Raw genomic sequence first — 11,982 nt, forward strand, 5'->3', positions numbered from 1 at the left:
CCGTGAGTCTGCCAAAGCTTTTAAGTACCCAGGGCAGGGAGAAGGGGACGTAGACCCCACCGACCTCAGGCAGGGTCTTTTTGTTGGGAGCTTGCAGGTGTACAGAGGTAGAGCAGCTTTTCTTACAGGATCCCAAAAAGTACAAGCTCTCTTTCCCCCCGCTCCTCTCTTCTCTCTGGTGGGTATCCCCTACTCACAGGGTGCTCCTTGGGGGCTGAGCTGGAAGACCCTCAATAGCAGGAGGACTGTTGCTAACAGCAACATTAGATGTCCAAAGTCATACGAAGGGGTAGGGGTTGAGGTGCCTAAATGCTGGCAATCTGGGGCAATTTTCCTACTGTCTTCCCTACTGGTCAGTCAAAGATCAGCTTTGCTGTCGAAAGAGCTATGCCCAGTAGAGCTTTCTGCTGTGAGGGGCACTGGCATGGAGGAAGCATTCTCTCATGTAGCGTAGGGAAGGGAACGGGGAATTGTGGAAGGAATGGGATGTCTCCCGAGCCTGAAGACAAGGCAGCGCTGCCCTGTGTATTGACATTAGTGTCTAAGCGATGCTCATGCTGGCAGGGATTGGCTTCCCAGTGAAGTGATTTGAGGGTTGCATTTCAGGAGGCATCAGAAGTTTTATGATGTGGTGTAGGATCATTCCAGAGCCACAGATGGTGTCTGACAGTGTGGTACGCCACCACCAGAGGATAATTTGAATAACGCTTGTTTTTAGGTGTCGCTATAAACTTGACGTTGATGGGAAAACATTCATAATTCAGAAGCGAATGTGAAAAATCTCTGTTGTGGAAGTACATGGTGGGGAGGCAGTCCCCATCTCCACTGCGGAGGTTTGAGGGAGGCGTCTTTTGGGGAGCCCTGGCCTTGTACCCGCTGAAATAGCGGGAGGAGGTGTCATTCGGCATGTGGCGGGACAGGGCTGTGATGTGAGGAGGGGGATGGCTGAGAGGAGAAGGGGTTGCAAAGGGGATGGGAAGAGCTAGTGGCTGGCAGGGTGCTGGGACTGTTTCCCCTTTTACTTGTTGCCACTCATCCTGTTCCCACCTTTTGCCTGTTCCCCCACTCTGTGCTGCCCTGGGGCTGCTGGAGTTTGGCACTCATCCCCCCATGTTTGTTGGCCGCACAGCTCTCGCCTGCCCGGAGAACAGCCATTTTGAGGAGTGCATGAGCTGCGTGGAGACGTGCGAGACCCTGGCCACGGGGCCCGTCTGTGCGGACACCTGCACGGAGGGCTGCCAGTGTGATGAGGGCTTTCCGCTGCATTCCCCGCGGCGAGTGCGGCTGCAACTTTGAGGGTCGCCAGCTGGCCACCAACCAGACCTTCTGGATGGACATCTCCTGCCATTTCCTCTGCTACTGCAACGGCTCTGACAACAGCGTGTACTGCGAGAACGTCTCCTGCAAGGACGATGAGTACTGCCTGGAGGAGAACGGCCTCTACTACTGCCACGTCCGCACTGACGCCTCCTGCATTGTCTCTGGCTACGGACACTACCTGACTTTCGATGGCTACTCCTTTGACTTCCAAAGCAGCTGCCCGTTGGTCCTTTGCACCACGATTGCCCGGCCAAGGGCGGAGCGCTCAGACACTTTCCCGGCGTTCACTGTCACGGCCAAGAACGAGGATCGGGACACCTCTCTGGCCCTGTGGGTGAAACAAGTTGAAGTGGAGGTCTTCAATTACAACATTATCATCCAGCGTGCCTACAAACATACTGTGCTGGTGAGTGTGGGGCTATGAGGGCTGGGGTTATTTCTCCCTGTTGTGGCTCCCAAACTGTGCATGGATTCCCTAGGCATGAGGCCTTACAGCTCATTTTCCAGGGGTCAGGAAGGGCATATGCTTGGGTTCATCCCTAGGATGCCACCAGGTGCAGCTTTCTGAGGGGGTTTCCATTTTGTCTGCCTTGTTTTGGATGGAGAGGCGAGGCTGGTGGGGACTTTGCTCCAGGAGTGCCTAGCTGCCCTCCTTCGTGTCCTCCCCCGGAAGCTCCAATCATCATCCCTGCTCATGGTGCATCTTGTTTCCTTCCCTGCAGATCAATGACGAGCGTCTCTACCTGCCTCTGAAGCTGGGTCAGGGCAAAGTGAACATCTTTGCCTTTGGCTTTCACATCGTGGTGGAGACCGACTTTGGGCTGAAGGTGGTGTACGACTGGAAGACGTTCCTCTCTGTCACCATCCCACGCAGCTTCCAGAACCTGACCTATGGCCTCTGCGGCCGCTACAACAGCAACCCCGAGGATGACCTGGTGGCCGCAGGCGGCACACCAGCCACCAGCATCGTCGACTTTGTCCAGAGCTGGGCGAAGCGGGACGCGTTCTGCCGTTTGGGTTGCGGTGACCGCTGCCCTGCCTGTGGGAAGGTGGAAGGCTTCTGGAAACCCCAGCAGCTCTGCAGCCTCATCCCGAGCCAAAGCGGCGTCTTTGCCAAGTGCCACAGCAAGATCAACCCCAGTTTCTTCTACAAGAACTGCCTCTTTGACACCTGCGTTGACGGGGGAGCCATGCAAACAGCCTGCAGCTGGCTGCAGAATTACGCCAGCACGTGCCAAACACAGGGCATCGCCATTACCGGCTGGAGGAACTTCACCTCGTGCTGTAAGTGCTACCCTGCCTCTGGGCCCTTCTTCCCTACAGGTGCTTCCTGGGGCTGTCCGCCGTAGCTATCAGCACTTGCCTGAGCTCACCCTGTAGAGTCATAGCAGAGCACCGTGCAGAACGCCAGCAGGTGCCCGCTACCTCTGAGCCATCCACCCAGACACATTTCGGGTCCCCACGGTCAGTGCCTGGGGATGGCCCTGGGGATCCCTCCCTTCCCTGCGTGATAAGGGAGCAGTCGACAGAATGGGGAGCTAAAGAGACTCAGCAGGTGTGCACGTAATCCCTGCCGAGCACAGACTGATGTGTGTGCGGACCAGGAGCCATCCACCAACCCAGCAGCCAGCCCCTCCTGTGCCTGCCAGGTGGGGCAGAGGTGTGGGATGGGGTCTGTGGCACTGTGTTCTCTTGGAGTTGGTATGAACTGCGTGTGGTATAGTGGGAGCAGGGAGGGAAAGGGGGAAGCCTCAAGTTCAGAAGGTATCGGCCACCTCTCTGTTGTGAAGTGGGAATTGTATTAGCTTCAAAGCCAGGAGCACGGGTTTACTCTAATGAAGCTGCATGCTCTTGTCAATAAGATTATGACGCGATGTTCAATTAGGCTCCTGAGGATGGGGACCGCGAGCCTCTCTGGCAGCCGATCTGTCTGGAAAATCAAATGGGAAGTAATTGTCTTTACTAACAAGAGAGAATAATAAATTTATGTCATTCTTTCTTCTAACGAGCAAACTCAGAAGGCTCAGAAGGCACTGCTCTCAAGGCCACCGACTGGCACCCTGCATGTTGGGTCTGAAACGGTCCCTGGCGAGCTGGTGCAACGTGAGGAGATGCAGCCTGCCCAGGCACAGGCAGCAGCCCTCTCCGGCTTCGAGCTCTGACGCACCAGCAAAATCATGTCCCCTGAAACGTGTCCCCATGCAGAGAGTGCAGAGGCTCTGTACACCACCTGCAAGGTCCCAGGGCCAGCATGGGCGTCCCTTCTGGAGGGAGATGTTATTCTGGTGTCAGTGAGCAGGCTTGTCTGCAGGACAGCAGGGAGCACGGGGAAAGAGCTTGGGAAGCTGGTGTGCAGGAGCTCAGAGATGGAGGCTGCCTTTTCCCTTCAGCTGCGTGCCCGGGAGCTCCAGGTCCCTCTCTGGGCAGTGCAGTCCGTGTTAACCACCTTGGCAGGGGGGTTAGCTGCCCAGGGACACCAGCAGTGGGGATTACAGCCCTGTGCATGGCTGGCCACCAGGTTGTTTTTGGCCGGGGAGCTAATCTGTATCTTTTTTGTCCTCTGGTAATGTCACAGCTGTCAGCTGTCCCCCCAACAGCCACTACGAGAGCTGCGTGTCCCTGTGCCAGCCCCGCTGTGCCGCCATCCGGCTGAAGAGCGACTGCAGCCACTACTGCGTGGAGGGATGCCAGTGTGACCCCGGCTACGTCCTCAACGGCAAGAGCTGCATCCTGCCCCACAACTGCGGCTGCTACTCGGATGGGAAGTACTATGAGGTACACCACTCTCATCCTTCTCTCGGTGCTTGCTCCCACGCTCTTTCTGGTGTTGCTGGGCAGTGTCTTGTGCCCTGAGTGGGGATGGCGGTCAGGCTGGGCTGGTACCGGGTGTCACACTGGGTCTGTTTTGCCAGGGTCAGTCTCAGTCAGAGAAAGCACTCCACATGGCCTGGAGGGACCGGTCCTCTCCTTCACCAGCATCATGCATATCTGCCGGTCCACGGCTATGCTTGGGGATTGCTCTGCAGTCTGGTGGTTTTGCACTCAGCAAGAGAGGGTGGGAGCAAGGGACAGAGCAGGCAGACACGCATCGAGCAGGAGTGGAGGGAGGGGAAGCGGGCTGCGTAGTGAAGCCCTGGCAGTGGCCCGTGGGATGTTTGCTGGTTTTGCTGGAGCCAAGCTGTCCTGCAGTCTCCCAGGTCCTCCTCTGAGCTGCAGAGCATGTTCCTGTTGCTCCTGCTGGAGGAGTCTGCAGAGGGTGGGGCAGGGGTCCCTGGCCCTGCCGCCCAGTGACGGGTCCCTCTTGCAGCCCAAGCAGCTCTTCTGGAACGGGGACTGCACCCGCCGGTGCCGCTGCTTCCGACGCAACCTCATCCAGTGTGACCCGCGGCACTGCAAGTCGGACGAGGAGTGCGCCCTGCGCAACGGTGTCCGCGGCTGCTTCAGCACCAGGAGCTCCTTCTGCCTGGCGGCGGGCGGTGGCGTTTTCCGCACCTTCGACGGGGCCTTCCTCCGCTTCCCCGCGAACTGCGCCTTCGTCCTCTCCACCATCTGCCAGAAGCTGCCCGACTTCTCCTTCCAGCTCATCATCAACTTTGACAAGTGGTCCTCTCCCAACCTCACCATCATCTCCCCCGTGTACTTCTACATCAACGAGGAGCAGATCCTCATCAGTGACAGGAATACTGTCAAGGTGAGGTCTCGGCAGGGGCGTCCGCCCCCTCCAGAGCAGGGCAGGGGGCCGGGCGGTAGGGGTCCGGCTCCTGAGCAGAGGATGGCATGCAGTGCTGCGTGAGGGTCTCTCTGAGGGCCCCAGAAGGTTCCATTTGTGGCCTTTCCTGGTGAGCGATGAGTCCCAAGCTAGAGCCTCTGCACACGAGTAGGGTTCCCTTTGTGGCGCAGCCTTGTGCAGGCATTTAAGGGAGGTGGCACGCTCAGAGCCATCCATCGGGTTGGAAGGAGGAGGAGGAGGATATGCCTGCCCCTGACAGAGACAAAGTGGTGTGTTTTCATGGCTGGGAACAGGCAGTCACAGGGCTATTTGCAGGCATCTTGTGCTCACATCTATAGGCAGAGGGAACAGGAGGGATGTCAGCCTTGTGTCCTCTCCCCTGCCAGGTGAACGGCAGCCACGTGAGCATCCCCTTTGTCACGGGGCTTTCCACAAAGATCTTCAGCCAGGAGGGCTTCCTGGTCATCGACTCCAGCCCCGACATCCAGATCCGCTACAATGGCTTCAATGTCATCAAAATCACCATCGGGGAGCGACTGCAGAACAAGGTGTGTGGCCTCTGCGGCAACTTCAACGGTGACCAGACAGATGACTATGCGACGCTGCGGGGGAAGCCGGCGGTGAGCAGCGTGGGGCTGGCGCAGAGCTGGAAGACCAACGGCATGCAGAAGAGGTGAGCGGTGGGACGGCCCTTCTCTGCCGGGTGGGAGCGGGAGGGGGACTGGCCATGATGGGAGCCCCCGCGATGTCTCCGGTGCCCACAGCTGCAACGAGCTGCAGTACTCGCAGTACGCCGCCTCCTGCGACAACGTCCAGATCCAGGAGCTGCAGAGTGACAGCTACTGCCTGAAGCTGACGGACATGAAAGGCTTCTTCCAGCCCTGCTACGGCCTCCTGGACCCCCTGCCCTTTTACGAGTCCTGCTTTCTGGATGGCTGCTACAACCACAAGAAGATCCAACTGTGCGGCTCGCTGGGTGCCTCAGGCGAACCCTTTGGCATCCTGGGCACCGAGTGGATCGAGAAGGAGAATTGCTGTAAGAGAGCCCGGGGCCATCTGGGTCGAGGGGAGCCGTGTCCTGCTGGGACCACAACCAGTGGGAGAGGGGGAGAGGTGCTGGTGGGACGGGGGTGGCTGGTGGCAGTCAGAGGTGTCCCCCCCATGGTCTGAGGATAAAGGTTGTGTTTGTGCTCTGTCTTGTGCTGTTTAGCAGGAGTGGTGGAAGACCCCTGCGTGGGTGCCGACTGCCCCAACCGCAGCTGTGAGATGGACAACGGCGGGGAGCTGTGCGGCTGCATCGAGCCCCCGCCCTACGGAAACAGTGAGTCCTCTGGCCCTGGCTGCAGGGTCGGCTCTGAGCAGTGCGGGTGGGCGATAGCTGAGGTGGGGTTTCATAACCGTATGCAGTTCAGGATGGGAGCAGGGAGCAGGCTTTGTGGAGCACATTTTATGGGCATCTCAGGCTCAGGAGCACTTTGAGCAACAGGGGTGTTGGATGGGCAGGGCATGCTGCAGGAGACAGTCTTGTCCTGTTTCTGGTGGTGGGGAGGAGGGCCGGGCAGGCTGGCAGCCTGGGCCAGCAGTGGCATTTGTGGTGATCTGAAGCTGTCTTGTCTTCTCCTCTAGCCACCCACGACATCATTGATGCAGAGGTGACCTGCAAAGCTGCTCAAATGGAGGTGTCCATCTCGAAGTGCAAGCTGTTCCAGCTGGGCTTTGAGCGCGAGGGGGTGCGGGTCAACGACCGCCACTGCCCCGGCATCGAAGGGGAGGACTTCATCTCCTTCCAGATCAACAACACCAAGGGCAACTGTGGCAACCTGGTGCAGGTGAGCCAGGGCATGGGGCAGGCAGGGCTGGGAGCAAAGGCCGGGCTGTTCATCAATGCCAGGGCTGGGGCAGAGGCACGCATCAGTGCAAGTAATGCTCAGAAGGTGTGTTTGAAGGATGGGAATTGGGGAAAGCAGAGGCAGGTTTTGTAGAGTAAGGATGCTGCCCAGCAGTTCCTAGCACTGCTGTCCCACACCCTTTCTGGCCAGAGGCAGCAGAGGAGCAGTGGGGCCCTTGGCATCACACAGCTTGTTTAGGGGCCAAGACATTTGTTAGGAGCAGTGGAGCAGAGACCGCAGCAGCTCAAGAAGTCTTGAGCAACGCCCTGTGTTCTTTCTGCAGTCAAACAGCACACATATAGTGTACAAGAACACGGTGTGGATCGAGAGCGCAAACAACACTGGCAACATCATCACCAGGGACCGGACCATCAATGTGGAGTTTTCCTGTGCCTACGAGCTGGACATCAAGATCTCCCTGGATTCGGTTGTGCGGCCGATGCTCAGGTAGGAGCCACTTGGCCTCTCCGGTCGCAAGGGTGCAGGAGCACGTGGGTGGAGGGTGAGGCAGTGAGGGTCCAAAGTGAGGTGCCGAGTTTGGGGTTCGTAGCCTTTCCTCTGTCTGAGCTGGTATGTTTGTGTCGTCATTAGCGTGATTAACCTGACAGTGCCAACGCAGGAAGGGAGCTTCACGACCAAGATGGCCCTGTACAAGAACTCCTCCTACAAGCACCCGTACCGGCAGGGCGAGGTGGTGCTCACCACCCGGGACGTGCTCTATGTGGGGGTCTTTGTCGTTGGGGCTGATTCCAACCACCTGATACTGATGCTGAACAAGTGCTACGCGACCCCCTCGCGGGACAGCAACGACAAGCTGCGCTACTTCATCATCGAAGGAGGGTGAGCAGCCCGGCACACCTGGTTGTTTTTCATCGTGTCTGTCAGGGAGGGTGCTTGAAGGGGTGTCATTGTCAGTTGGAGTTGGGGGGTCTTTCGGTCAGTGAGACAGTTGACCAAGACCTGGAAAGGGTGGGGAACAGGGCAGCTCGTGGTGTTAGTGCAGGAGTTAGTTCAGTTAGTGTAGAGGCAGCTGGAGCCCTGGCATGCGACAGAGTCCCAGCTGCAGAGAGAAGCAGCCTTCCTTGTGTCACCAGCACTGGGGGAATTGGGGTGTTTGTAGGAGATGGGGGGATGTGGATCGTGGCAGAGGCATCTTGGGAAGTGGGAGTACAATGAAGTTGGAAGTGCCAGAGAGAGGACCCTCTACAGAGGCCTTGCCTTTGCCCAGAGGAAGCAGGCATGGTGGGACCTAAGTGTCCCACCATGGGACCTGGGGCGAGGGGCCTTACGGGGACAGGGGTGAGTGGCATCGTTTGAGGGAGGGTCCCACTTGCAGGAGATCCAGGGTGAGTGTCGGTGCTTTGTACAGGTGCCAAAACATGAAGGACAACACCATCGGCATAGAGGAGAATGGGGTGTCGTTGACATGTCGCTTCCATGTCACTGTCTTCAAGTTCATCGGGGATTATGACGAAGTTCACCTCCACTGTGCCGTCTCGCTCTGCGATTCGGAGAAATACTCCTGCAAAATCGTAAGTGGGGCAAGTGCCGAGGGACAGGTTGCTTCCTGGCGGAGTGCAGTGAGCCTGGTAGAACCGGCATCAGAGAGGTGGCTGGAGATGTAGCCCCCGGGGGTGAGGCCAGGAGGGTCGTGTGTCCCTGTGAGGGCCAGGAGGAGAACCCTGCCGCAAGCAGGTCACCTCACAACCTGTGCTTTCTGAGCCGGGTTGGAGAGGGATGGAGCTGGGGGTCCCTTTGGGAGCCAGGCTGGCTGCAAGGACATGAAGGGGACCTGGGCAGGGTCCCAGAGTGACGGAGGTGGTGTTTATCCCCCTGTAGAACTGCCCTCAGCACACGAGGATGGCCAGTGTGTTTGCTGAGGAGTCCAAGGAACAGATCCTCTCGGTGGGACCCATTAGGAGGAAGCGTAAGTGTCTGTGACCCCAAGGAGGGCTGTGGGGGTGGCATGCTGTGGGACAGTGCCGGGGCGCAGTAGGATCCTGGGGCACTGGGGTGAGGGAGCGCGTGTGCATCTGTCCTGTGGGAAAGGCTGTTCCTCTGAGCAGGATGGGGACAAGTGCCAGAGAGCACTCGGGGTTTTTACCTCCCAGGAGGTGAAGGTGTGTGGGTGCTGGCTGGATGGGCACAAGTGCGGGCTGTGTTGGGGGTCCACCTGGTTTGGGGCCATGTGCTCCTAGGGGTCCGTGGGTGGTCGCACGGGAGATGGGGCAACAGCAGGGCAGGTGGCGGGAGCCCGGCGTGGTGCAGGGCACTCTGCTTCTGGCCACGTGGCCCCATGCTGTGAGTGCTCCCCTTTGTGTTTATGAAGGGCCCCTGAAGGGTTGTGAGCATCGACTAGGTGCTGATTTGGGGTCATAGGGGATGATGGGAGCCTAGCTAGGTCCTGGTGTCATCCCATGCCGTGTGTGATGTGAGGATATGCCTGGCAGGTGATGGGCATGCTCTCATGGACCCTGTTGTTGTAGCAGGGAGTGGGGGTCTTTGGGCTTGGGGTTGGGGAGCATCGCTCAGGCATTCTCCTTTGCTCTTTGTGCCCAGGATCGGACTGGTGCGAGGACAACGGAGGCTGCGAGCAGATCTGCACGAGCCGGGCAGATGGACCCCTGTGCAGCTGCGTGACGGGCACACTGCAGGGGGACGGCAAGAGCTGCAGGGGCAAGTACCGGGGGCGGTGCGGGAAGGGGGTGAGCGTAGCAGGGGGCTTCTGCGCCCGAGCTGAGGGGCCGTAGGGGTGAGCAGCATGGGGAAGGTGGCTGGAAGGCGTGCTGTGTTGCAGACAGGAGGGATGCGGAGGGCAGGGAGCTGTGTGTTTGCTGTTCCTGGGGGACAGAGGCGGCACCACAGGGCTGTGAGGCCACTGACGGCAGACTTTGAAGAGCTGGCAGGCAGTCAGCTGCAAGGGCGGTGCTGGTATATAGCGTGGTAGGGCCAAGGGGAGATTCTCCAGAGGCCAGCTAAGGAGCCCAGCAATGAGATGGAGCACCTGGGAGGGTGCGGGACAGGTGCCATTCGTGGGGCAACTAGGATGCTGGGGGAAAGGGAGGTGTGCCTGTGGTGCGTGTGCCGGGGCCCCAGCTCACATCGGTCTTGTTGTTATGCTGGCAGCCTCCAGCTCTTCAGGGGAGCTCCGCGCCCCAGCGACCCTTCTGGTGGCGGCCCAGCTGTGGCTGTGGCTGCGCGCAGCTCCGCGGGACCTGACCTCGTAGGCACAGCTCCGCTGCCCAGCCAAGGACTGTTCTCACGTCAGCCTGAGTCTTTGTAGGGTAGGAGACAGCACCCCCCCAGTGGCCAGGCTGCCACCAACCCGTCCTGCTGTATGGCGACAAGAGAGGGACGTCACCTGAAGAGAGATCGGACACGGACCCAGACACGAAGGTGGCACGTGGCAGGCGCAGCGGCAGCGACTGCGCGGCAGAACTGGATGTTTGTTGGCATTGATGTGCGACTTGGGTGGTTTTTTTTTTTCAGCTTTCCGTCATTGAAGTGGGACTTGAGGGGTTTTTTTGCAGCTTTGTCCCAGGTTTTCCCTTGTAGCGTGCACGGTAGGTGGCCCTGTTGGTAGCATGGGACGGGCTGGAACACATGCCACCCCTTCCTACGTATGGCCATGGGTCTCCATGGTCCTCGGGAGCTGCCATCGGTGTGTCGTGAGTGCACAGACTTGGCCAGAGGTAGGTGTTGCAGCACTGGTCATGGGCCAGAGCGGTGCATCATTGTTTTCAGATGTTGTGGCACCTCGGGAGCACATCACCCCCTGGCTCTCCTGAGCAGAGGTGTCACTGAGGCATGGGGCCAAGGACTGAGCTCGTCCCCAGGGGTCTGGGAAGCGCATTGGTGCACTGTGGTGGTGAGAGGCCAGTCCTGGTGTTTGGAAAGAAGTGCTTTCTGGTGGGCAAGAGCCAGAGAAATGAGGGCTGGAAATCCCCCCTGTATTTGCGTGGCATGCCACGGCAGTGTTTTTGGGGGGTGAGAGCAGGGTCGGGTCCGTGAACGTGGGGCAGTGTTGGGGTGCCTGGTGGGAGAGTTGAGAGTGGCCATGGGGTGCTGGTGGGTGTGTGGGGGGGCTGTCTGTGTTGGTGTCTTGTCTTGTGTCTGTACTCTGTGAAATGGCTGCGTGGAAATAAAGTGGTGTAATCCTTCGTAACTGCTGTGGTCCTGTGTGGTGGTGGTGAGGACGGGGCGAGGAGGTGTAAAGAAAACAATGGACTGGTAGTTGTTAAAGATAGCTATCTAATAGGGATGAAGAAAAACATGGAGGCATTCAATGTGTTTTTTTGACTCAGTCTTTAATAATACTGCTAGACTTTGGGCTGCCCAGTCTCCCACGTTGGGGGACCATGAGTGCAGGAACTTCTACTGACAGCAGGTCAGTCGCTGAAGTGAACAGCTCCAGTACAGGCACGTGGGGCATTGTGGCATACAGGGAGGCTTCCTCAGCTGGGAAAACGCCAGAGAAACCAACCTGAGTGTCCACAAGTGACCATAAGTGTCCGTAAGCATCCGTTAAGTGTCCATAAGCATCCGTAAGTGTCTCTAAGTGTCCGTAAGTGCCCATAAGTGTTCATGAGTGTCCGTAAGTGACCGTAGGTGTCCCTAAGTATCCTTAAGTGTCCGTGAGTGTTAGTGTCCGCAAGTGTTCGTACGTGTCCGTGAGTATCCATGAGTGTTCATGAGTGACCATGTCTGTGAGTGTCTGCAGGTATCTGCATCTGTGTCATAAGTGTTCGTGTCTGTGAGTGACTGCAAGTGTCCGTAAGTATCCTTAAGTGTCTGTAGGTATCCCTGAGTGCCCATGAGTGACCATAAGGATCCGTGTATATCTGGGGGGGGGGGTGGGTGTGCGTATGTCTGTGTGTGGGTGAGGTGTCTCTGGTGTGTGTGTGTTTGTCCAGGGTGTGCCTCTGCTGAGTGTGCCTGATGTGTGTGTGTGAGTGCCCGTGTCCATCACTGTGTGTGTGTGAGTGCCCGTGTCCATCACTGTGTGTGTGTGTGCGTTCTCTCAGCAGATCTGCGTGTTGCACT

The 11,982-nt window shown here is 58.2% G+C and overlaps 1 protein-coding gene across 1 annotated transcript in view; it reads left to right on the top strand.

The window, feature by feature from the left end:
- Window positions 1–10,166, top strand: part of TECTA (tectorin alpha) — a 21,298-nt gene extending 11,132 nt beyond the window's left edge. The window contains 16 exon segments of the mRNA XM_010082322.1: window positions 638–664; window positions 1,130–1,256; window positions 1,258–1,726; window positions 2,043–2,604; window positions 3,896–4,095; window positions 4,628–5,011; window positions 5,437–5,723; window positions 5,815–6,086; window positions 6,261–6,371; window positions 6,677–6,879; window positions 7,223–7,386; window positions 7,531–7,779; window positions 8,309–8,471; window positions 8,779–8,866; window positions 9,499–9,615; window positions 10,066–10,166. Of these exon segments, the coding sequence (XP_010080624.1) occupies window positions 638–664; window positions 1,130–1,256; window positions 1,258–1,726; window positions 2,043–2,604; window positions 3,896–4,095; window positions 4,628–5,011; window positions 5,437–5,723; window positions 5,815–6,086; window positions 6,261–6,371; window positions 6,677–6,879; window positions 7,223–7,386; window positions 7,531–7,779; window positions 8,309–8,471; window positions 8,779–8,866; window positions 9,499–9,615; window positions 10,066–10,166 (3,524 nt within the window).
- Window positions 10,167–11,982: the final 1,816 nt, after the last annotated feature.

The sequence above is a fragment of the Pterocles gutturalis genome, unplaced genomic scaffold (genome assembly GCF_000699245.1).
Source record: "Pterocles gutturalis isolate BGI_N339 unplaced genomic scaffold, ASM69924v1 scaffold24674, whole genome shotgun sequence".
NCBI lineage: Eukaryota > Metazoa > Chordata > Aves > Pterocliformes > Pteroclidae > Pterocles > Pterocles gutturalis.